Source organism: Hakea prostrata, chromosome 10 (assembly GCF_041222555.1).
Source record: "Hakea prostrata isolate BN-2017 chromosome 10, UWA_Hpros_2, whole genome shotgun sequence".
NCBI lineage: Eukaryota > Viridiplantae > Streptophyta > Magnoliopsida > Proteales > Proteaceae > Hakea > Hakea prostrata.
In genome coordinates this window covers 43,797,610-43,823,579 of record NC_142609.1, presented here as the reverse complement: position 1 = coordinate 43,823,579, position 25,970 = coordinate 43,797,610, and the positions used below count along the sequence as shown (strand labels likewise).

The 25,970-nt window shown below is 37.9% G+C and overlaps 1 protein-coding gene and 2 pseudogenes across 4 annotated transcripts; 1 reads left to right on the top strand and 2 right to left on the bottom strand.

Annotated features, from left to right (window-relative positions):
• The first annotated feature begins 1,361 nt into the window (after positions 1-1,361).
• LOC149003259 (acylamino-acid-releasing enzyme-like) lies at positions 1,362-18,231 on the top strand. Of its 2 annotated transcripts, none has more exons than XM_089136633.1 (18): positions 1,362-1,656; positions 2,563-2,735; positions 2,858-3,167; positions 3,328-3,549; positions 3,642-3,878; positions 4,006-4,080; positions 4,635-4,773; positions 5,510-5,661; positions 5,752-5,834; positions 5,937-6,061; positions 6,182-6,260; positions 7,013-7,190; positions 9,513-9,573; positions 9,718-9,840; positions 14,270-14,467; positions 16,012-16,080; positions 16,750-16,826; positions 16,949-18,231. In XM_089136633.1, the coding sequence occupies exons 1-18, from the start codon at positions 1,541-1,543 to the stop codon at positions 17,010-17,012; spliced, it is 2,481 nt and encodes an 826-aa protein (XP_088992759.1). In that variant the 5' UTR covers positions 1,362-1,540; the 3' UTR covers positions 17,013-18,231. The 2 variants fall into 2 exon arrangements, with proteins under 2 accessions (XP_088992759.1, XP_088992760.1); XM_089136634.1 differs by having other exon boundaries at positions 1,641-1,731.
• Positions 18,232-18,277: 46 nt separating this feature from the next.
• On the bottom strand, positions 18,278-21,674 carry LOC149003258 (pentatricopeptide repeat-containing protein At3g23020 pseudogene; annotated as a pseudogene). Of its 2 annotated transcripts, none has more exons than XR_016170439.1 (2): positions 18,787-21,674; positions 18,278-18,653 (listed from the first exon to the last, which is right to left on the bottom strand). The product of XR_016170439.1 is annotated as a pentatricopeptide repeat-containing protein At3g23020 pseudogene, transcript variant X1 (transcript). The 2 variants fall into 2 exon arrangements; XR_016170440.1 differs by having other exon boundaries at positions 18,278-18,609.
• Positions 21,675-23,836: 2,162 nt separating this feature from the next.
• LOC149003257 (CBL-interacting serine/threonine-protein kinase 7 pseudogene) lies at positions 23,837-25,654 on the bottom strand (annotated as a pseudogene).
• Positions 25,655-25,970: the final 316 nt, after the last annotated feature.

Here is a 25,970-nt window from a genome sequence, read left to right as displayed (position 1 = left end):
AGATTCTTTGAGGCATTTTCTAGGTGGCTTTGGGAAAAGAGTTCTTTATGGAAGGGTTCTTGAGATTGAGCTGAAGGCCATGTCCAAAGGCCTACGAATGGCATCTGATTGAACTTTGTTCCCTCTTTAGGTGGAGACCGATTCTTGTAGACCTGTGTTGAGGTGTTGGACTTTGGGTGTGTGGACAAGGTAAGGGTTGGTAAGTTGGTGGATGAGATTGAAATTTACTATGGTGAGGATAGGTGTGCGCCGTGTGATTTTGTTGGCTGCAATGCGAATAAAGCTACTGATTGGATGTCGAAGTTTGCTCTTGATCCCGAGTGTTCTAAGACCTTCTTTCAAGATTTCCTCATTGGATTGGAGGAGATCTTTTAGGCAGATCACGTAATGCTATTTCCTATTATATTTGCTTTCGATCAAGGTACCCAACAAAAGAAAAAGGAAAAAAAGAAATAAGAAGAAGATAATGGGAACATAAAGGCCCGAAGACTATACCTGCCACTATCTATTTTTAATTTTTTTTTCCTTTTGGCCATTACTTTCTTCTAACGACTTTTGATTTTGATTCGTTTATGATTCACCTGTTGGATCCAACTCCCCAGTGGATTGTGCAAAGGCTTTTGATACGTTCTTTTGAGTTTTGACTCATTCTCTTGGTGGTTTCTGTATTGGTATCAATTCGGTATGAAATTGATATTTGGTAATGCTCTCACTACACTATCCAATAAATTTATCTCATGTCATTGTCATTTTTTTTTTAATTTTTAATTTTTTGACCAAACACCACAAAAAAATACATTCAAGTAAACAAGTCTAGGGATTTCCTCCCAGCAACTCCAATCTAAAGTACTGGGATCACCATTTAGACTAGAGATCTGAAAAAAAAATCTTAACATTATTAATGCCGATACTAGAAGCAATTTAAAGTATGTCATACATCATTTCTAGCTCTGCCTGTGTGGTTGATAAAACCCAACCTGCCTTCATTCAATTATTATAAAAAATTTATCGTCATATTATGATTATTCGATATAAAAGACTTTTGATGTTCCGTGTGCTATTAGTGCGATATAAATCGTATGATTCATTTGTATCATTTTGTCAGCTAAACCATTACAATACGATTTAGCAAACGGTATAGATATGCCACATTGATACTGTATCATATTTATTTTTGGTATAGTATATTGTGCTATGACCAGTACAATTTTAGGTCAAATAAACAACACATAATATGCATATACCTTTATTTGTTGGGGTTTTATACCAATCTTCTCGATGGTTTTCTTTAGTAAAATCTTTCTGATGTTAATCCGAGAATAAAAATGCAGTCATGTTTAATATATTTGTCAATTTTACATAATTTTAGAGTGTCTGTGTTCTTCATCAATTTTTATATATATTCTAGCAGGTTTAAGTGATAAATTGGACAAATCAGGGGGTGACTTCGATGTTAAAGGGTAACTCAAGGGTGGCGTTGAAATTTTTCTTAAAAAATTCCATCCATTTGGCTTGACAAAGTTGTCATCATGTCAAGAAAATGATCAATTTGAGATTCCATCAGAATTGGATTCCCTGCATTCCATTTCTTCCTTCCATATCCCATCTCCGGCATTCTTGTGCTAAGACGCCTCTCATACCATTACACTTCTTCTCGTAAGAGCTTCCATCTCTCTCTCGGCGCGTTCTTTCTTATCTTCTCTCCTTCTTCCTCGATTTTCTACTGTTTCGGTAATGTTTCTACTGGAATTTAGCTACTTGATGTTTATGTTTATAAGTCTTCAACTGACATTCGCTTTACACTTGCTTTTAGTTAAAAACGATAAGACTTCCCGTTTGTTGCGATGGTTAATGGGTTCCTCAGATCTTTGTTCGTAGATTTCTATTGAGCGTATAGTTTCAACTTTCAAGAATGAATTTACTCTTCAGACAATCACTCTGGCTATTTGGTCATCTTTGAAATTAATCTTATGTTTGATTCCTGTATCCACTTCCAACTTATTTCAACTTGACAGTTGAGATGCAGGGATTACTGGGAAAGTGAGACGAAGAAATGAATGCTATTGGAATGGTTTAGGAAATTGCTTAAACTTGACGCTCGTTTATACTGGCTTTTGTTCACCATAGGCGTTGATTCATAGTTGTTGAAAATCTTCACCCGTTTGAAATGTATTATTTTTTAGTTTTATTAGAAAATATGGGTTTATCCTGTAATTTAGGTAGAGCTTTTCTTTGTGATTTTCCATTTGTTTCATTATTCCCCAGCATCAATCTTGCTTGGTTATTTTCCAATTTCTGTTCTCCGGTCGCTCTTTATTTTTCCGTTTATAACTAAGAGCTATTTGTAATTTTCTTTAAATTAGTTTGAGGAGAACTCATTGTCAAAATACCTGTTACTTGAATTATTTATGTTGGATGTAATGGTTTTTATGGCTGGCTAAATTTCTTGACGGATCCCAACTTGTTCAGAAATTAATTGGTGGCTATTTATTCACTTAGCCATTCAGTTTGCAGCTGGTCATGTTCTGTCTTTTGATTTTTTTTTTCCTGTTTGATGTGCAGTAAGAAATCGTCGACTTTAATCATGGAAGTTTCAGGAGCTGTGTCCAAAAGGGAGATGCCATTGGGCTTTGATGCAAAAGTCGAGGAAGAGTATGCATCTCAAGCTAAATTACTTCAAGAGTTCACCAATATATGCAGCATTGACAAGGCCTGGACTTTTAAGTCTGATAATGGTATGGCTGTTTCCCATATTATTGTTCAGCTTTTCTTGCTATGAAAGTTGATGCTGAACTGTGCTGCTTGTATTCTGTTTTCTTTCTTTATTAACATTTCTACAAATTTTATTGCACTGCAGGAAAGGACTCGCGGGCAATGTTTCTTGTTAGTCAACCAAATCTCTTGGCAAACAAAAGGAGGAAACACATGCTCTCAGCTCATCTTTCACAGGAAAGTAACAGTTCTGTTAGCTTTCAGTGGGCTCCATTTCCTGTTGAGATGACAGGTGTGTCTACAACTGTTCCATCACCCGCAGGTTCGAAGCTTCTTGTAGTCCGGAATCAGGAAAATGGATCTCCCACCCAGTTTGAGATATGGGATTCATCTCAGTTGCAAAAGGAAATACATATCCCACAATCTGTTCATGGATCAGTATATACAGATGGATGGTAACTTAATATGAAATTCATCAAACTTGATAATACAGCTATTGATGATCTATTGCGTAGGAAATTTATCAAACTTGATGATATGGCTATGAGAAAAGATGTTTGGGATAGTAATTTTTTCAGATGATTTAGTAATTTAATGGTTCTTGGTATGTTTTAGGTTTGAGGGTATCTCTTGGAACTATGATGAGACCCTAATTGCTTATGTTGCTGAGGAGCCGTCTTGCTCAAAGCCCATGTTTGATGGTGTTGGCTACAAGAAAGGAGATTCCACAGATAAGGATCCTGGTACCTGGAAAGGTCAAGGAGACTGGGAGGAGGAGTGGGGGGAAAGTTATCCAGGAAAAAGGCAGCCAGCACTCTTTGTCATAGATGTTAACAGGTCACTTTCACCATGTTCTTCAATGCTTCCAGTAGGACAAGGAGAATACTGTGTTGGATGTTGAACCTAATTTGAGTTTCTCTGCATTTCAGTGGAGAAGTTCGTGCTGTTCAAGGAATTGAGAAATCCTTGAGTGTTGGACAAGTTGTATGGGCACCGTCAACCAGTGATTCACAAACATATTTGGTTTTTGTTGGATGGTCATCAGAAACTGGTCCACAGAAAGTTGCAAGAAAGCTTGGTATAAAGTACTGTTACAATAGGCCATGTGCCTTGTATGCAGTCAGGTCTCCATTTCAAAAAACAGAACCTGATCAACTTCCACTCAAGTGTGTTAATTTCCTACAATGCTTCATATTATTTTACCTTCCTCTCATTGCTTGCTTAATGTTATGATTGGATGTCACTTCTCTAGTTTTGCTGTATTTTAACTTTGGATTCCTTATAATAATTTAGAGATAATGAAGGCAAGAGCTCTGCAACCGTCAATCTAACTGCAAGTATAAGTAGTGCCTTCTTCCCACGGTTCAGGTATCTAGGTTCCAACTTTAACCTTTGTAGTTTGTAAAGTTTTTTCTCATGCCGAGTCTTCTTATGCTTTTCTCTAATGCAATGAGGTTTTAGTCCTCAACCATGGACTCCTATAAGTATATGTGGCTATAGAATGAGATTTCAAAGCAAAATGCATTTATTGGATCAGGTGATGTAGGGTGTCTGGTTCTCTTCAATGAGCCCATGCTGAGAGGTTGATTTTGATTTATACTAGGAAACCATTCAGCCACACAAACTAATTGTTGAATGGTCATAGCTTCTTGTGGGACTTGGAGTTTTACTCCATTCAAAATTTTCTTGCTCACATCCCATTTTATCAGTCAATTACAGTCTACAGAGTGCAGGTGCCATTTTGGCACTGCTTCTGGATTCTGATACCTCAGGCTTGGAATCCAGTCTATCCTGTATGCTTGTTAATTGGAACAATTGAAAAAAAATCTGTCAGTTCTGACAGCCTAAAGAAAAGAAGATAGGAATGGCAAAGGAAATTCTTGGAAGCTGTTGACTGACTGTAGATAATTTTATCATGACAGTCCTGATGGAAAGTCTCTAGTATTTTTGTCTGCAAAGAGTTCTGTGGATAGTGGAGCACATTCTGCAACGGATTCACTTCACAGAATTGACTGGCACATAGGTGGAAAGCCATGCTCATCTGCAGCCATCATTGATGTGGTAAGCTTTTCTTTGTTTGCAAGAGTTGGATATGATTATTAAGACAAGCAGATCCATTCAGTAGGCCGTAGAAACAAATTCATACAACCAGTGGAAAATAGCAACATGATGTACGGATTTTCTTTTCTTATATGGGGCCAACTTTCCAAATTCTTGAGGACAGAGATAATGCTTTGGTTGTATACCATCTCACTTTTAATCATAGTTTTCATAATTGGACCAGTTTTTGAGCTAGAGGGTTTGGTTCATATTCTATTGGTTTTGACTGGTCAAAGTGAGTCTTTGGAAAAGGGGGAAAAGTATTCTAGAGGAAAAGCACTAAAATAGAGAGAAGTTAGTATAACCATATGTCCTCAAAGAACATGCCTAAGGTTTGATTGCATATAAGTGTATCTTTGATATAAATTTTTATTTGAGAAAACGAGCAAACCATACCAGCTGGTTTTCCAAAACTGCCCAATTTTGAGAAACTGTCTGATTTCATTCTGGTTTCTCGTAAATATGGCCTGATGTACAGTTTCTGACTGTTTCAACAGTACATCCTCTCTGATTGTTTTACTAGATTCTTTTATCTGTTATTTTCTCAATAAAGTAATCTGTACATTTTTTTCCTTCTGTTGTGTGTTGAAATAAGTAAAATTCAAATTGATGACTCTGGATAGCCACCCTGAACTCACAATCATAGCTATAATTAGTTTACGCTTGTCGATGTCTTCATCTTACTGTATATTTGCAGGTCCCTGTAGTGATGTCCGCTGAGGATGGTTGCTTCCCTGGTCTTTATTGTTCAACTTTCCTTACTAAACCTTGGCTTTCTGATGGTTTTACAATGATTTTGTCTTCCATCTGGCGAAGCACTCAAGTGATACTTTATATAAATGTGCTGAGGTAACAAGTAACTTCTGTTTCATTTAATTTTTTAAGATTTTTTATCCTTTCCATGTGATTGAATTGTAGATGCATCTTTCTTGTATACAGTGGGGAGGTATTGCGCATTAGCCCCAATGACTCAAGTCATTCATGGGTCATTCTTGCACTGGATGGGGACAATATTCTTGCTGGTAAGTGGTAATTAACCTTTGGCGTTATCAGACTTTTATTAAAAGCATTTAACCAAAAAAAAATATTTATTTGTTTATTTATTTTTTGGTTTTATGTTGAAGTGTCTAGCAGTCCCATAGATCCTCCTCAAATTAAGTATGGAAGTGCTACAAAGAAGGAAGAACATGCAAGCAGTACATGGGCTTGGACTAATGTCTCAAGCCCCCTATCCAGATATTCCGAGAAGGTTGAGAATTTTTATTTTTATTTTTATGGGCTTTTCATTGAGCATTCACTTTCAAGCTTATATTGTCATGCTCATGTTTCATACAACATACTCAATATCCTTTGCTGCTATTTCCTGTAGGTTCTATCTTTGCTGTCATCCCTGCAGTTCAATATAATGGAGATACCTGTAAGGGATGCATCCAACAACCTTAGTAAAGGTAATTTATTGGTCTTTCCGTCTAGATTTATGGTAAGTTTATTCTTCCTTATTATTATATTTATAATGAATATGACTCAAGGCTTTCTGCATGATTTACTTAACGGGTATCTTAATTGATTTTGTTGTGAGAAGTCACTCTCTTTTCAGATTGATGTTCTAAAACTTTGATTTTTGATGTTGGTTTCACTCTAGGGTCTTGACGCTTTTGAATTCTTAGGGCTACCACTGATGAGGACCTGTTTCCTCACAAATTTCATGATTCTCAGGGCTTCAGAAATTGGATTCTTAGGGAAACTGTGTTGTTTTGGATGGTTCCATATAGCCTGCTTGCACTTGGAAGTAGAGTAACTTTGTCCTCGGGTATCTTATGAAAAAATTGTTCAAATGCATGTTGGTGTGGAATAATTGCAGTTAATCGTTTGCAACATCGAATATCTCATAGGAATATACTTCTTATTCATAATAAAGATTTTAGTAATTGGATCCTTTCGTAGTTGGCTAATTGTCAATGCCAGTATGCCACCTTGGTTCCAAATGCATATCATAAAAGATCTTCTCTTTCTAATTGATTGTTCCATGTGTTGGCAGCTACAGAAGAATTTATTGAGGTTTCTTTTCTTTCTTTTTTTTCTTTTTTTTGGGTTGATTGGAGAAGGCATGTTGTATATTCTTTTGGGTTAAATTAGGTTGTACTGTTAGTATGATACATATTGGGACCAACTGTAGCCTGTATATGTTGATTTGTTTCAGGTGCCAGTAAACCTTTTGAAGCTATATTTGTATCTTCAAGCTCTCTGAAAAAAGGAGAATGCAATCCACTAATTACAATGGTACATGGTGGGCCGCATGCTGTCTCTGTGACAAGCTATTCAAAATCTCTAGCATTTTTATCTTCAATTGGTTTCAGCTTGCTGATAGTGAATTATAGGTGAGACAGCATTTCAAATAAATTTCCCCTTTTGCCTTCTATCACCGCCTTCTGTTAAGTAGGAAATAAATTCGCTAGATTGAATACACATTGTATTTAGGAACTCTCATTCTGGACTAGTCTTTATTGAATTCTCCCATTCTTTTTATTTTTCTAAATGCTTTCAGAATTGTGGTAAAAGTATCAAGAGCATGGTTTCACACTTTTTCTCATTAAGAACATTTAATTTGTGTCTGGATCTCTCCTCCCTGCCAAAGAATTTAATGATTAGTCCTTATTTCTTTCTTTTCATTGTCTTTCAGTTAAGACTTAAAAACTCAAGTGTTGAATGAAGATGTTTCAATAGATGAACTACAAATGTTTCAGGGAGATATGCTTGATAGTGACTGACCTGTGATCAGATCTGAGGCAAAGGAAGCAATTGAGTCGTTAAGGGAAGAAATCAGATGAACAGAAGGGAAGGGAAAAGAGATGATATTAATCTTTGAGAGGGAGAAGAGAGGAGAAGGAACAAAAGAGAAGTGAAAAACTTAGATTTGTATGAAAAGTCACACCAAAACTTTATCATTTATTTATTTATTTTTTGGGTGGTGGCCACCTGGTGGAGGGTGGTGGGTGTGGGGCTGTGAAGAGCCATTACATCAATGAAGGCCTTTTAAAATCTCTAAATTGGCTCATTAAGCAAAGGTTCCTAATCACACAAACATACAGATGTGTTAGACATTGTGAAAGATTGAATTAGTAAGTGGAGAGACTCCCTGGGACTAAAGATTGATACTTCAATTCCTTAGAAGTACTTCAGAAGTTCAAATTTTTTAATCAAACTGTTGGACTAGGCAAGATTTTATCTACTTATTTTAGCATTATCATTCTCAGTCGCAAAAATGTCATCAGCATAAACAACGAGGGTGTAACCAAGCGGGTGGATGGTACTGGTTACAGTCTTCAGAAGAGGCATGGCAAAAAAGACATTGAAAAGACATGTTAAGTTTTCATCCCTGATTTTCCAACTATTTGGTGAAGGGATTCCTAGTGTACAAGGGGGGGGGGTCTATAGGCTAACTAGTAGCCCTAACAATAAATTGTATTAAATAAATAAACTCAAAACAGAACTCTGTCTAGCTATTAAGTGTTCTTACCTAATTTAATTATTGAACTAATCCCACCCACTAACTGCAAACCCCACTTTATGGGCTTATGAATTGAGCCTATTGCATGAAACAAAAAAGTACAAAGGGCACTGCCACGAGCACCTTATGGCCTTTATAGAGTTAATGTCTAATGCAAGTGTGCAGCTAATTCGATTCCCTTATGTTTCGAGTTTTGTGGGTGGCAAGTAAGTTGTGATCTGTAATTGACTCATACATTTTTATATTGTCATTGAGTTTACGGATCACATCTTATATTCTGATTCACTCCTGCTGAAAGTTTGGATCTCCTATTTATAGAATATAAATGTGGGACTAGCAAAAGGTTTTCATCCAACAGATGTTGAGGAAAGTTTTCTCTTAGGGAGGAGGGTATTGAGGGAATGTCGGCAAGATGACACATTTTTTACTTCAACTATTTGATTCTAAATTATATAAGAAGTGGTTGAGGAATTTTGTTTGAAGAGAGATGATGCAATCCACTCCCAGTCATAGTTGTCAAAGCAGTAAGGCGACCAAAGCGATTGGGGGCCCTGAAAAGGCAATAAGGCAAAAAAGCGGGGCTTAGGCGGCAATAAGACAACCAAACCGGTTGGGTCAAATTGTTTCAATATAACTACTTTTCAATACAACTACTTTCTATAATAAGCTAAACAAATATTCAATAGTCACATTCATAAAAATAAAATAAAAAAGCATTCAAGAATCATAATTATGAAAAATTATTCAAAAAAAAAAAAACACAAACATAAGTTCATCTCATCAAAGCGTTTGTCTAGGCATTTACTGATTCATTGATTCTTGATGTTGAATATGGCTTATGCTTCACATTTCGTTGCTGACGGGGGTGTGGGGGCAGCGACCCCGGAGCAAAAAATAGGTTTTATGTCACTCTGGGCCTTGGAGTTCCTTTGCAGATTGGTCGTCAATTAAGCGGTTGAAAAACTGCTTTGCCGCTTAGGGCAGCTGCCTAGGCGCGCCTAGGCGGACGCTTTGACAACTATGCTCCCAGTGATATCATACCAGATATACCGAGTGTTTGGATTATGCTCTTGGTTAGGAGTCTTTTTCTTATTATTCATGAGACTGAACTTCTTATTACTCGTCTTCTAATTACTGAATGATTCACTTTCTTTTCATGAGGCATTTTTCTAATCCAACTGACATGTTTCAGAGGTTCACTGGGGTTTGGAGAGGAGGCATTACAATCTCTTCCCGGGAAAATTGGGTCCCAGGTGTTCTGTTCTCTGACTATCATATATTTATGCTTAGGTCTTCAAATTTGTTTCGTGAATGTGCAACTGTTAGTTCGATACCATTGTTCTTGTATTAGTCCATTTGAAGTTATAAACCGTGAGCTCTTATGTTAACATGTGCAGGATGTTAATGACGTTTTAACTGCGTTAGACCATGTGATTGATATGGGGCTGGCAGATCGCTCTAAAATAATTGTTCTTGGAGGTTCACATGGTGGTTTTTTGACAACCCACTTAATTGGCCAGGTATAGCTTGAGTTTCACTCTTATGCTTTCAGTCATGCAGAATCCTCTCTTAGCATATAGGGTGTTGCTTCTGAGTGTGTGGGGATTGGGGATTGATTGGGCTAGTTAACTAGGTGATCGATTTGGAAAGTAAAATCAGGTCTTAGTCCAGGCTTAGTGTTATATGGTGAAACTGTGGCATGTTTCGTCTGGGTTCCTGTTATGCCTGTAACTTCTATTAATCTCAGTTGTATTTCTCTATGTAATCCCCTTGCCTTGGCCTGAAGATGGTCTCGCTGCTGCTGAGCTGGGTTTTGCAGTATCATTGGTTTTGGATTGAGGTTTGATCAGCTGTTTTGCATCACCTGTACCATTTTTATGCATATGTGCCATGTGTATGATCAAACCCCTTTGATGCTGATTGTATTCTACAAGAATGGAATTCTGGATCTTTGTTTTTCTTCTTCTTTTCTTCCTCATAATTATTTCCTTTTTATATCCAAATGTCGTCTACTCTATTATCTGCAATTCGAATTTAATGCTCCCTGTTGATTTGTATATTTAACTCATTGCTATCAAGGCATCTGCCTAGGCGCCTAGGTGGTTTTTGACCACTTAGGCAATGAGCCCTTTTTCTGACATGCAAGATTTCCGCTGCTTTATCACCTAGGAGCTGCAGCTTTGTCGCCTTGTGCGCCATATTACCACCTGGGCGCTAAAGTGGTAATTTTTTTTTGATATTTTTTACCTTAACTTTTATTTTTTGGATCTTTTTAAAACACCAAATTTATTCTACAAAACCATGTATGAATATAATAGTTATTCATTTCAGATTTGGAAATCATGAGATGAATGAAATTAATTACTATTCGGAATAGTGTGACCTATCAATTTATTGCTCTAGTGAAAAAAGTGGTAAATTAAGCGAACAAATTAAATTCTGATTTGGATTCGAGAATTATTCATTTACTTAAAAGAGTCGGGTAAAACTAATCGGATGTTTAAGTTGAGCAACAAGCTAGCAATTGGATAATTGTAGACCACATCATACATATTTTCCCCCCATACAAAACAAAGTATTTCCCCCTTTCTTTCATTTTCTCATTTATTATTTTATATAGTTCATGATCATATGTTATAATGATATTACATTATTATTGAAGTATATACACTTGGGCTATTTACTGTTCACGACACTATTCACGTGAACAGTAAAAAATCTGTTTTTTTACTGTTTACGGTACTGTTCACGTGAACAGTAAAATCTGTGTTACTGTTCACGTGAACAGTAAAATCTGTGTTACTGTTCACGTGAACAGTATATGCTAGTGATGCTACTCTACTTTCTATTTCTAATGTTGGAGTCTTGCTACATAAGTTTTGGGAGTTTTAGAAAGCATAATTTCTATTTTGGTAGTAGTTTCTATTTTCAGAATTTTCTATTTTAGGAGTTAGGAAGTTACTAAAATTGTAATTTTTTGTTTCCTTTTTCTAGAGGACAATTACTTGTCTCTCAAGTTGTATTAGATTCATTAGAAGCTATAAATAAAAGGGCTCTGTGATTCTAGACTCTTAAGCAAGAATCACAAGCCTCTTCTACTAGTTCTTCATGTCTCTTCTCTTCTTCTTCTTCTCTCTTTTCTTTGTTCAAGTTCAGCTGCTGTTTTGATTATTTAATGCTTGTTTTCTAACATGGCATCAGAGCAAGTTTAATCAACCTAGGGACTGTTTTCTCTCTCTTGGCTGCCCAGTTTTTTTTCTTCCTTTTTCTTATCTAGGGTAGCCCCAACCTTCGCTGCAGTAATTGTGCGTGGCTGTCCTTCTTCTTTAACTTTTGAAGCACCGAGTATCTATGTATTAATACTACAAAAAGGCCCCAAGCTTTCTGGGGATATGTCTACCTATTTGATTCAACTGAGGCTGCTACTACCCTTTTTTTTTTTTTTTTGTGCAAATCTGAAGTTCAATCTGATGTCTTGGGATTCCTCTTGATTCTTGCAAAGATATGCCCATAATTCGGATTGCAAGACCTAAGTATTGTCTTCCATTGTTTGTGCTATAAGTTTAGTTGCAAGTCGTATACTAGTACCCCTGTTTCATTGAATTTCTCTCTTCTGAAAAATTCTGCTGCTCCCTTATTGCTTTACTACTTCTTCCGTTGTTTATTTCAGAATCAAGTTTAGCCTTCTTTTTATCTAATACTTCTACAAAGACCTAGAGGACTATTTTTCCTTCATATCGAGATATGTTAGAGTTTCAAATCTAGTAGAAGTTTGCTGCTATGGTCCGAGATATGATATTATTTGCTACTGCAACTACTATTATTGCACTTCTTCTGAGTGGATTGCTGCAGCGACTACTGCAATTTTGATATTCCAAGCTGATTCAATATATTTTTTTTTCCTGATCTAATTTGCTCCTGCCTAAGGGTTAGCGGTGGTCCAGAATTTTTTTCCCCTTTGGTGCACAAGACTTTGTCCTGTGAGACGATTTTCTACTACTTGATCAGCTTTATTGGTGAATAATACACTGCTCTGTGGCTGCTACTTTTCCTTCTTGGGTTTCTTTTGTGCTCATACTTTAAGATGCTTGTCACTGGTCATCATTAATTGTCCACGTGTAATGCTACACGTGAGGAGGAGAATAGTACCTTATTCTATATCTACTCAAGATGTGCTGATGGATATTATTTGTGAAGATCTTTGCCCTCAACTTATAGCATTCTACAACAATGGATATTATTTGTGAAGATCTTTGCCCTCAACTTATGGCATTCTACAACAATATCATTACCTATGTTTACCTATATTGCCCTTTTACCTACCTACTTGATTTGTAGTAACCCATACTACCTTACCTACTTGGTCTGCAGTAACCTATACTATCTTTTACCTTGCCTACTTGGTCTGCAATAACCTGTCTTTTACCTTACCTACTTGGTCCGCAGTAACCCATACTGTCTTTTACCTACTTACTTGGTCCGTAATAACCCATACTACCTTACCTACTTGGACCACAGTAACCTATACTGTCTTTTACCTACCCATACTTTACATGTTACTTGCCTTCTTGAGAAGCATTTATATGGACATTGGAGTTGCAATTTTGAAGATTTAGCGTGGATATTTCTCCCTACTACCGGACATTATGTGGATAGTGTCTTTTGCCTACCTACTACTTGGCTTCTTACGAAGCATTTATATGGACTTTGGAGTTACAATTTTGAAGATGTAGTGTGGATATTTCTCCCTACTACCGGCATTATATGGATAGTGTCTTTGATCCTGCTATACTTATGGACTTTGTTCGTCTTCAACATCGTCGATTGTTCTCAATATTGGATGGTTCTATTGACATGAAGAATTAAAGTTTTTTTTTAAGTTGGTGTTGATTATCTCCTGAGTGAAGTTTTATCAGTGTTTATCGACATCTGCCATTGCTACACAATTCAAGATTGGTGCTACTTTTCAAGTTTATTCTTATTGTGCAAGCTAAAGTTTTCTTTGTGTACACTCCAGCTTGGAGGGGAGTATTGAAGTATATACACTTGGGCTATTTACTGTTCACAACACTATTCACGTGAATAGTAAAAAACAGATTTTTACTGTTCACGTGAACAGTAAAATCTGTGTTACTGTTCACGTGAACAATATATGCTAGTGATGCTACTCTACTTTCTATATCTAATGTTGGAGTCTTGCTACATAAGTTTTGGGAGTTTTTAGAAAGCATAATTTCTATTTTCAGAATTTTCTATTTTAGGAGCTAGGAAGTTACTAAAATTGTAATTTTTTGTTTCCTTTTTCTAGAGGACAATTACTTGTCTCTCAAGTTATATTAGATTCATTAGAAACTATAAATAAAAGGGCTCTGTGATTTTAGACTCTTAAGCAAGAATCACAGGCCTATTCTACTAGTTTTTCATCTCTCTTCTCTTATTCTTCGTCTCTCTTTTCTTTGTTCAAGTTCAGCTGCTGTTTTGATTATTTAATGCTTGTTTTCTAACAATTATGTTGCTAATTGCTATTGTATGTATGTATGATGAGTGTAACTTATGTTTATTTTTTATGATAATCTTTCATAATTATGATTCTTTAATATTGTTTAGCTTATAGTAAAACTCTGATAGGTTTTAGTATATTATTGTGCAACATAAAATAGTTGTATTAAAAAAATGTGCCCTAATCACTTTGGTTGCCATATTGCTGCCTAGGCGCTTAAGCTGTCCTTATCACTTGACAACCTTGATTTAACTATAATCTTTGTATGTAATTATATCCAATTGTTAATGCTCTCTTGCTGTCTCTCTCTCTCTCTCTCTCTCTCTCTCTCTCTGTGTACGTGTGTATGTGGTTTTTTTTTTTACTTATCTTAATTGCCAGCCCACTTCTGAAGGATATTTATTACTTATTCTGCTCATGAATTCATCTTGATTTCTAATTTGATGCAGGAACCAGATCGGTTTATTGCAGCAGCTGTGAGGAATCCTGTTTGTAACCTAGCATTGATGGTGGGTACAAGTGATATCCCTGACTGGTGTTATGTAGAGTCCTATGGTAGTGGAGGAAAAGCCTATTACACAGAGGCTCCTTCAGCTGAACACTTGCAACTTTTCTACAGCAAGTCTCCTATTTCACATATCTCAAAGGTATGATTCATGAGATCTCAAAACTAATAGGCAATATTATATTCATAAGATAAGTTTCAATTATGTTTTAGTAGAAAAGGTCCTGCTAGAACCCCTCTAAGTAGGATCACCAATAGTTGCAGCGGATCATCCACCATAGAAGCAAACTAAAATAGAAGGTAACATTACCATGTATTCCAGAAAATGGTTTGGTGTCAAGCTTGGATTGGATGAAACAGGTAATGTGGGGGTCTTGTTCTTTAAATCTAAAGCCAATTCCAAAAGCAAATGACTGAATTATGAAGGGGATCTCAAAGAGGTTCAGTGAGAAATTAAAAACTAGTGAGGATCTTGGCTTTGAAATAGGAATCATCCCTTGGTAGTTGGAACCTCTGTTGGAGCACAGTTCTTATTGCAACTGGATCTTCAAACAATGGATCAAGTATAGTGAATGCCCTGTGGCGGTCTGACTCTGGTCTCCAAACCTCTGCAGAAATAGATTTCAGATTGCAGGAATAGATGATTCAATTGTTGCAGGAATGTGGCACTCTCATACATGAGAAGTGTAGTTTGATCCCTTCTTTGATGAAGAACAGAAATTGCAATCAAGGAGTAATTTAAGAATAACTCCCAGGCTTCAGTAGAATCCTATTTCGGATAGGACACAGCAAGGGATGCTCGATTGATGTTGTAAAAAAAGAGAAAAGGGAATAGAAGCACAAAAGGGGTAGGGAGATGGTCTATCCGAGCCATGGTTCTCTCACTTGCAGCTATCCTAACTGTTGCATGTGTTTCATAAACTGAGGCTACCACAATTTTATTTTTTTTGGGGGGAGGGGTGTGTTTGGAGGGGGAGACAGGTTCTATTAATAGCTTACACAAGTTTACAAGGAAAAATAGGAACTACCAACTAATGACAAAGACTAGATGGTAACTAAATCTAGAAACTAGGCCTGATAGATCACAGCCAACATTTTGCAGAATAAAAATTAGAAACTATTAAATGTAGCAATACTGAAGATTGAAATTATAATTGATAGAAACAAAATTGAAATCCTACATCTTCCAGGATAAAGTCTTCATGCAATCTGATCTTGGGCCCCACAGATCTCCTAAGAATATTTCCACCAACTCAAATATGGGGCTGATGCTTTCCGTGAACAGTGTTTTGGCCTGTTTTTGGCCCTTCTGGAAGATGGGCTGGGCTGGGCTGGCTCCTCCTGGTCCAGATCTGGTGCATCTGAAGCTGGTTCAGTGGACTTTGGTTCTTCTTCTTCTGTTCAAGATCTACATCAGAAACACAGTTATTTGAAACAGATATGAATAATTAAAAATCTTCTCAAGTTTAAATTGCAAAAATTTTGTCCGACTTCTGCCCCTCTTTTTTGTCGTGGTTTAGAGAAGAAACATTGAAAATCTCTGCAGTTATTATGAAATTTTGACCTGTTTCTGCAGTTGTGTCAAATTTTGGATTAATGTTTTTTTACTTCATAAAAGTCAGATGCTTGAGAAAGATCTTGAGACAAGACTGATTGATTGACCTCTACAAATTTTGTGGCATTTAGGTCAAAACTCCAACACTCTTTCTTTTGGGTGCTCAGGATCTTCGAGTTCCTGTTTCCAATGGGTTGCAAGTGAGCTCTCTCTCTCTCTCTCTGTGTGTGAAGAAATGTGCAGCTTAATATGTAGTAAAGTTAGATTTATGTCCATTTTATGACACACCTCATGTTCAGATGGGTGAAAACAATTCTATATTAGCCAACGGAACCTATGACTAACAAGGGTAAGGATGCCACATCTCAGTAACTGACAGAATAAACAAGTTCTCCACACTAGTGGTTCTGTCTAGTAACTGTTGAATTGAATTCATTTCTCCCTGAACCACAACACCCCCCCCCCCCCCCCCCAAAAAAAAAAACCCCAAATCCTATCCCAAATCTATATATATATATATATATATATATATAATATTGTGATCATTATCCTATTCTAAATCTTGGCTTCAATATAATTTTTTTGTATAGGGATAGACATATCGGTCTTCTTCTTGAAGACTTTGTTCCCCTTTTCCTCTTTTAATATAATTATTTATTCATCCAAAAATATAAAAATCTTGGCTTCAAGATTCCAATCTAACATCTTAATGGCATCTGCTGCCTTATTGTTGTTACTGGGTTTATTTCAACTTGTCCATTCGTAACTTTTCTTGAAATAACAGTACTCACTTTCTCCATCTGAATACACTAATTTGTTGTTTTAATTATAGTGTATGGTATGATTGTTTTCATGTTTGGAATATGTAGTATGCTAGGGCATTGAAGGAGAAAGGAGTTGATGTCAAAGTTATTGTGTTTCCCAATGATATTCATCCAATTGAAAGGTAAACTGATAGTGCACTTGTCCAGGCTAATTTTTAAACTAGTCAATAATTTACTCCTTTTATTATGAATTGGACTAGCCAATATTTACTTTGCCTGACTGATGAGTTATTCTTTCTTCCAGACCACAATCTGACTTTGAAAGCTTCCTTAACATTGGAGTGTGGTTCAAGAAGTATTGTGTATAAACATCCATTTCCTTGACAACATGACCATTGGGATTATTACCTCATTCGAGTATCTTGATTGAAGGATATTTGAAACCCACTTGTATTACTATCATTCTCTCAATATGTCAATACGCTTCTTCATATTTGATGAACTCTTTTTGGGTGGTAATCTTCTATGATAAAGATGGTTCTCTTGGTTCCTTGAAGTATTTAAGTATTTAGTTAAAATGTCAAGATTGACACATTAATAATCCTTTTATCTACTAATGTTTGATACATGTAGCCGTAATAATGCATTTACCCCACATTGATCATTAGTGAGATGCTTGTTTGTGATCTTCATTAGTGACCATGATTGGTATCACTCCTGAAACAAAACAGGTCTCAGAAATTCTAATGTCAATTCTGGTTGGTTTCTATTTTTTTTTACCCCAGAAATTTCAGCTGATTATGTTAAAGTGTATCCCTCGTAAAATTATGAATAAATTACACATGCATCTCCTATGTTTGGGTATCCCTACTATTAAGAGTAATAGGGTTAAGTGATAGAATCAGCATTTGCAGTATTCGTAAGTGATGAAACACTTCTGTCATAAAAAAAAATGATGAAACACAAATCCAGCATCTCTCTGTGGGAGGTTAGTGCATCAATCATCAGTAAAAAGCACTTGCTGGCTTGTTTATGGATATTGATATGTATTCCTTTGAAAAACCAAAGCCGCTTGGTTACATGACCCAACAATGTTCTTTGCATATACTTTCTAAATAAAGAATGTGAAAGAAAAGGCTGTTTGGAGATGTAACTGCACCAGCATGGGCTCTATGAAAGCACACCTAAGGTGATGAATTGCCAATTGGAATGAGGTTTTTGGGTTCAATGAGAAGCTGAAGGCTGGATGACCTAGTACGAAAAAATGATATAATCAAAATTGAAGATATTAAAAACGCTTGGGGGAAACCTAAGATAATTTTAAGATAAATGGCGAGGATGAATATGCATAGCTTAAGCCTTTTATTTAGCATGACCTCAAACATAACTGATTATAAAGCGAGAATCCATGTAGCCGACCTCGTTTAGTTGGGACAAGACTTGTTCTTCTTGTTGTTTCAATTTATTATTTTTTCTAATGAAAAGGAAAAGCTTTAGATCAAAGACAGGATCGAATTTTTGTCCACATTATTCTTTTTCAGTACAGAAAATTTTTGCTGCAATTAAGCTTAGCTAAATAAACCCCCCCCCCCCCCCAAAAAAAAAAAAAAAAAATTTTTCCAAGATCCTTAATTCAGGAATCAAGCAGAGCTTCATATCCTGGTCCTGGCTTTACAACAGAATCTTCAAAAACTCGTGAATTAGGGCTAGTCAGCAATAATTGGAGCTGGAAGAAGATCAAGATCTCATGCCCACTGCACCATACCTTCCAGATCTGACAGTGAAGAAGATGCACTCAATCCAACCCCTTGGAGAAACCCATGCCTCAGTTAGTCTGAACATAATGTCCAAGGAAGCTTTCGAACAAAGAAGCCAGATTTCTTCTTGGTATCATTTCTATTTCTTGGCCTGCTTTCTCTTCTCAGATCAGGAATGGTTTCCAGTCCAATATCATCAATCTTGGTCCTGTTTAAATTTCAACTTCCTTTAGTGACTAGACAAAGCCAGAGCTGCATAAAAAACATACATAGCCTATGATTTGTATATGGCTTCAAATAGAGCTGATTGGGAAAGCAAGGATCAAAGTAGACAAACCCCTTTAGTTTGAATAGGGTGATCTTGTTTGAACAGAAGAATCCTTACCTAGTCTGTTCTTTGTAACCGTCTGTAGATTTCTCTGCCACTTCTACTGCACGCACCAGGGTCTGTTGGAGCTCCATCCGTCCAGCTTCATGTCTTGATACATTTCCTTTTAGAAGGATAATTTGGAACTTGTCTCACTGTGTTACATCAAGGATCATCGATGATCCCTAAAATAGAGCAGAGATTTGACATCCATGAACTCAAACCAGTTTGAGTATCTTTCATCCTTGCTACTTCCAGCTTACAAACAGCTTTCTTTGGTACTCCACATTTCACCAGAACAAGTCCAAGTGATTTGAATGTAGAATCATCAGGTTCGATTCCTGATTTTATCATCTCCCGAAAAGTTTTGACTGCTTCCTTCAATCTCCCGTCCATTGTATATAAATTAATCACATTATTATAACTCAGCACTTCAGTTAGGAGCCCCAGACCACGCATTTTTTCTGCGATCCTGACTGCTTCTTCAAACCTTCCAATTCCTCTGTACATACACAACATCATCATAAATGAGAACTCATTTGCATCTCCTCTCTGTTTCAGGTAGTCAAAAATTTCTTCTGCCTGTCTAACCATTCTACGTTCACTGTAGAGATGAATCATACAATTTGATGGGTACACATGTGGACCTTCCCCAGATGATCGAATCAGCCTGTATATTTCTTGTGCTTGTTGCAAGTATCCTACTTTAGTGTACAGCTTGATCAAAGAGTTGTATATAACCCGATTCCCAGGGAGACCTGCATTTCTCATTGCATCAACGTATCTCGTAGCATCTTTAATGCTTCCAACATTAGCAAAACCATCAATCAAGACACCAAAAGAAACATCATCAGGCTTTATCCCAAAATCAATCATCTCTTTGAATAGTCCCTCTGCCATTTCCAAATTACCTAGCTTTGCAAAGCTTGAGATCACCGCAGAGTAAGGGATGCAGTCAGATACCAAACCTGCCTCCTGCATCTTCCTAACATAGAGTGCTGCCTTTTGTGGGAGGTCAGCACTGGATAAAATTTGTATAAGAGAACTGTAACTGCATGCATCAGGGAATAGCCCGTGATTCTCCATACTTTCAAACAGTTGACATGCTCTATCATATCTTCCTGCTATTCCATATGCTTTGATCATCACATTGAACTCGAGGACACTTAATTTGTTCCTTTCTTGGCAACAAATGAAAACTTTCTCAGCTTCCAAAGTGTAGCCCCGCTCTCCATATGCATCAGTGTTGGCAGTGTAGCACTCAGAAGTCATCTTCCCCCTCAGATGAAACCTTTCAAACCAAGACCACGACTGCTTGAGCATACCAGCGTCAATATACATTCTAAGAAGAGCTGACTGGGTGAACTCATCAATTTGGAGACCTCGCTTTTCCATCTCAGAGACAAGGGTCTCTGCTTCAGTAACCATATGTTTTATAGAGAATGCGTAGAGGATGGTGCGGTAACTCACAGGGTCTAGCTCAAGGCGAGCCTCATTCATCTTTGCAAAGTAGCTTGCTGCCATTGAAATGTTATTGTGCTTTGCATGGACAGAAATAAGAATGCTGTATGTTCTTGCATCCAGAGGGCATTGGGATTCTTCCATCTTCTGCATCAAGGAAGTCACTTCCTCTAACAGGCCATGGCTCCCATAGATGTGGATCATTGTGTTGAAAGTCACTGTGTTTGGGACAACCCCTTCCCTTAGCATCTGGGTGAATGTATCAGATGCTTTATTAAGTTGTCCAGCTTTCCCATACATGTCAATCAGGTTGTTGTATGTTTGTGAGCTGAAAGAGGTAAAAGGTTGGTACACAGAACTCTCTCCAGCATTAGCCGAGGCCGTTCTTCCTCCATCATTCATTACTTTACCAGATAACCACCTCTTGAAGAACTGCTCAGCCTTTTCAAACTCTCCTGCTTTCTTGTAGGTTTGAACTACAATCCCCATTGTTACTTCATCAGGTTCCATCCCTTGCTTGTTCATTGTCTCCATCCAAAGAAGGGCTTCTTCTTTGAGACCACCTTTGCCATAAACATCAATCAATGTTCCAAAGGTAGAGTTCGTGGGTGTTACTTTTCCGGTCTCCATTTCTTCCCAGAGGCTCTCAATTTGATTCCACCTCCGTGCTTTCCCCAGAATCCAAAACATTATGTTATAGTGAATAACATTCAGTTCATGACATCCTTTTCTCTTGAACCACTCAAAGATCTCAAGAGCTCTTTCCCAACTCGATTGCACCTTAAGAATAATGCTCCTCTCCTTATTATTAAGGCTCTCCTCCCATGGTCTCAATGCCTCATCCAGATCTTTTACAGTCTCTAGATTTTTCAAGATCAATGGAATGCGTCCTCCGTAAGTGGCCCATTTTACCGAACACTTGGCCCTCACCTTACCCAAGCTGATTTTACTAGCGCCACTTCTCTTAGTTTCAGATTTCTCGAAAACCCCATGTTTCGTTCTCTTGGCTTCATCTGTTTTTTCAAATGAACTTGCATTTTCTGCAAATTCAGTTCTCCTATCATGGGTCTTCCTACAAATTCTGCCAGCTCTCTTGTTCGTTACAAGCAAATTTTCAAGAAGCGTTTCATCCTTCTTTTTCTGAACATATTTAACTCCATCTAATGGTAATACCTCCAATCGAATATTCTCCGAATTCTTTCTGAAGCACAAGACTTGAAAATGATTACCATCTAAATGCTGGAGATTTCCCAACATTTTGGCAGATTGGTTTGCATCCACGCTAAAATTGTTCTCCCAGAACCAAAAAGCCCAAAAAAGCTACCGAAACTGAAAAAATCTCAACAAGAAAATCCAAAGGGGTCATCAGGTTCAGCAATTCTACCATATCAAAACCCACTTCTGCAATATCCGATATGGGATAGAAAGGAAGGACTAACAGATGGGTAAAGGACCAAATCAAATCCAAGAGTGAGAGAGAGTGAGATCAACTTAATTGACATAAATGCCCCTAACGAAGCGAAAATCAAAATAATGTATCGAAGGTGTCTTCGCAGACTGGCAATAGCGGCAAATTTCGGCCATTTCGATGAAAGGACAACCGAACCAACAGCCGAATTTCGATTTTACAAGATATCACCGAATTTTCGGCGAATAGGGTGATATCTTGTCAAGAACGAAATTTCGTTCCATATTAGCGAATCGGTCGAAATGGTGAAATCTCGCTTATATTTCGGCAATAAGCGTCATCGGCGAGGGTTTGGAATCCTCCACTTGGAGCAAGGCTGTGGTGGTAATTTCTTATCGGCGTTTGTGAGAGTTCGGTTAGAGAAGGCCTTCAAGTTCCACAATTTGTCCATTAAGACCCATGACCAATATCATAAGGACCCCTTTGGGTGAGTCCTCATGACCCACAAGGGCCCACACGACAAAAATAAGTGCAAAAACTAAAAGAAACTCTCCTCTTAAATCAGGAGGTTTGCTAAGAGTCTGAACCAAACCGTTAAGTTTTGTATCGCCATTAATAGGTACTGAGAAGGCAAGAGGAGAGAGATAAGAACCTCCGACGTCTCCCAAATATATCTACCAGCTCACCGGCCCCCCCCCCCATCACAAGTCGAGTTCAGCTCACTCCTCACATCCTCCGCCGCCTTCACCTTGACCTCCTATGAACCATACCCAAATCCTTGATGACGTAAAATGAGTAGTTTTTCTAGTTTGTCATTCATACTTCTACCCCAAGAAGAAGAAAAAATTTGTTGAATTGGAATTTCATCCTAATGCTAAATACCCTTCTATGTAAGATGAGTAGTTTTTCTAGTTTTCATTCATACTTTTACCACCCCCGGGCCCCCAAAAAAAAAAAGAGTTTGTCATTCAAACAGAATTGGTTTTACTATGTTTTTTCTATGAAACAACCATATGGATCTACAACCACCTTTTCATATGGTTTTTCTATTGTGTTTTTTTCCTCTTTTAATTAGGTCAATTCATATAGTTACATCAACCACCTAGAGCAAGAACTAGATGAACTCCACAACCCATAATCACCTAGGTCAAATCCCACCCTCCACGTGGAACAGACACGTGGTTAGCTTATCATTGTTGACCTTGTGCAAGACATTTTGGTTGGTAGACATTTTTGACTAATTCCTTTAGGTCCATACAAGCACGAACAATCACGAGATTATATCATTTAATAGTTTAAACCATTGAATTCAACATGAGGGCCTTCTTAGATCTTTTCAGAAGTTAGTTCTTTAGAGTTTGCATTTATTAGAACTCTTATGTGTCTTATCTCCTTCTTCAATATAAGAAAACATACATGTCTCTTTATATGAGGAGGTAAGAGAGAGGGAGACACGCGGCTATGTTGAAATTGATGTTACTCTCAAGTCTCAAGCCTCAACTCGAACAAAACCTAGATTCTAGCAGAATATTCTCCTTTATTGGTTTACCCTTTTTGTTTTTAGGTGGGGAGGGGGTGGATGTGGAGAGTGAAGATTAGGTTACCAATCTTTTTCTACATATGATATGATTATGTATAATAAAATATGGAGAGTGAAGATTAGGTTACCTTTCTCTTGTCACTTAAGCACAAGCTTGATGGGGACTTAGTCTCGCCCTCGATTTACAGTTCTCTCATGTCCACGTGAAAAATGACAATTAGACGCTAGTTTCTTTCTTACACATCCAACATCTTATCGAAGTTAAAAAATCTCTCATCTACTTACAGATATCTTCAGGCTCGCAGCATCCTTCATTGAATAACGGCCCTCTCTCAGGATTGGTTTGTATGCCACCACTCCCCACCCCTCTTTTTATCTTGGATCTTGCTCTTTGATTCTTTAATGTAAGATCCAGCATGATTTTCAATTAAATAAATAAAGTTCTCATTTCACAAAAAAAAAATATATAAATAAAATAGTAATTTCATTAATTATTTAATTATATATCACATGTAATATCGCAATGAACTATTTCAAATCAAAATTTAATCTATCTTGATTTGAATGGGTCTTTTATTGGCATCGATCCCAGCTTTGATGTATGAACTAAACCATGGCCTAATATAGCAAGCCGACAGCCCAGCGAACAGCCATCAATGTGTTGGATTTGGGTTTTTTCTAAGTCAATAGCACAAAGAGCTGGATCACTGGACTACCAAGAGATACAAAAGAAGAAATTGTGAGAAAAGCGAAACTGGGAAACACAAGAAATGAAAAATCTACCAAGGAATAGGGAAAGAAGAAAGACGATTTGAGCTAGACCTAGAGTGGAGAAAAATATACAAGATACAGATGATCTTAACAGAACAAATAAGAACATGAAAAGCACCCCGAATCCCTTGTTCAATTACTAGTTCTCATACAACACCTCAAATCCATATTGAGCTCGGATCAGTGAGACCCAATTGGAAAATTGGCAACAGTAATATCGGAACAAAGAAACTCAGGGCCTTAATGGATTTCTCTTATCTCTGCAGATCTCTGTACAGTTTGGGGAGGAAAAACCCTCCAAATTAAGGGAAGTGAAAGCTCTTAGAGAGGATCGTTGTGCCAAGCCAGAACCATGTCTTCAAGCTCCATTTTCAGCTCTCCCCACTGCAACTCCACCAACTCTGTTCCTATCTCTCCACTTCCCATTCTTACTTGTACCATATACAGCGAAGGTGCTACTTCCAGAACCTCCAACAACAATCCTATTCTATCCTTACACAACCCCATCACACATTTTTTCCTTCTCTCTACTGTAAATCCTAATTTCTTTCCAACCTCAGTCACTCGCTCCACAATCTTCTCTGCCGAGTCTGTCGTTGATGTGAACCTCTTTCCCCACTTCTTCCTTCCTTCAAACAACCCCGACAAATCCAATCCTGACGACATCGATATTATATCAAAAGCATTCAACGAACCCTCATCCGGTGACATTGTTAGTTGCGAATCGAACAGGGTTTGTGTCTGATGGTTGTGATTCTGATCTCCCTTTAATGATTTCTTGAACCAACCCACTTCCATGGTAGCTTCGATACTGATGCGAGTCTCAGGATTTGGGTCGAGTAGTCGAGAGATTACCCATCTCACCGGCTTTGAAAACCACGACGGAAACTGAAAATCCCGCCGGCGAATCTTCTGGTACATGTCGGCAAGACTTGAATCATCGAAAGGAAGGAATCCAGCGAGAAGGACGAAGAGGATAATACCACAGGACCAAGCATCTGCTTTAGTTCCATCGTAGCCTTTTCGTCCGACCACTTCAGGAGCTGTAAATGCCGGCGTACCACAGGCCGTGTGGAGAAGCCCATCTTTCAGGTGCTCAGGCAGAGAAGAAAGACCAAAATCGGAAATCTTAAGGTTGTTCTGATCGTCGAGAAGGAGGTTCTGGGGCTTGAGATCTCGGTGGGCGACACCGTTTCTATGACAGAATTGAAGAGCTAAGAGTAATTGTTGAAAATACCGACGAGCGACGGGTTCTCTGAACCGCTGACGCCGAGATATCTTGGCGAGTAACTCACCGCCTCTGGCGTACTCCATGACCAAATACATCTTCGTTTTGGTAGCCATGACTTCCTGAATCCTGATGATGTTTGGGTGTCGAAGTCGACGCATTACAGAGACTTCGTTAATCACCCGAGGCTCCATGGAGGTGTTGATGATCTTGGTCTTGTCGATAACTTTGACGGCCAAATCGGAATCATCAGCTAGCGATCGAGCGTAATACACCTTAGCGAAGCTGCCACGGCCGAGAAGGGAACCTAGGCGATACTTACCAAGCAATACATTGGAGTTGGTTGCCGTAGCGGCGGTGGCGGAGGGGAGGTGGTGATGGTGGTGGTGGCCGCCGGAGAAGGCATTGGAACTTGGAAGTCGGTTGCCGAGTATGGCACCACAACCACCAAGCCAAGATAACCAAGCCAATATCACAGACGGGCTTCTGCTGTAAATGAGGCGACGGCGTTTGAGTTTTTATAGAGAGAGAGAGAGAGCGTTTGCTGTAGGTGGGGCCCACTCTACTTGATTCTTACAGGGTCAAATAAGTTCACGTGTTTAACTGAATTAAGCTCGAAACAGCCGAGTCCAGATCCGCATTTTTGACGCGTAGGGTATATTGTGTTCTTCTCATACTTTTCTATCACATACTAACGAGGAATTTACCGTTAAATATTTATGGTCTTACACGTGTCTACTTTACCAATGCTCAGAAGAACATTTTTTTACTAAATGTGGGATGAAGAGGTATGA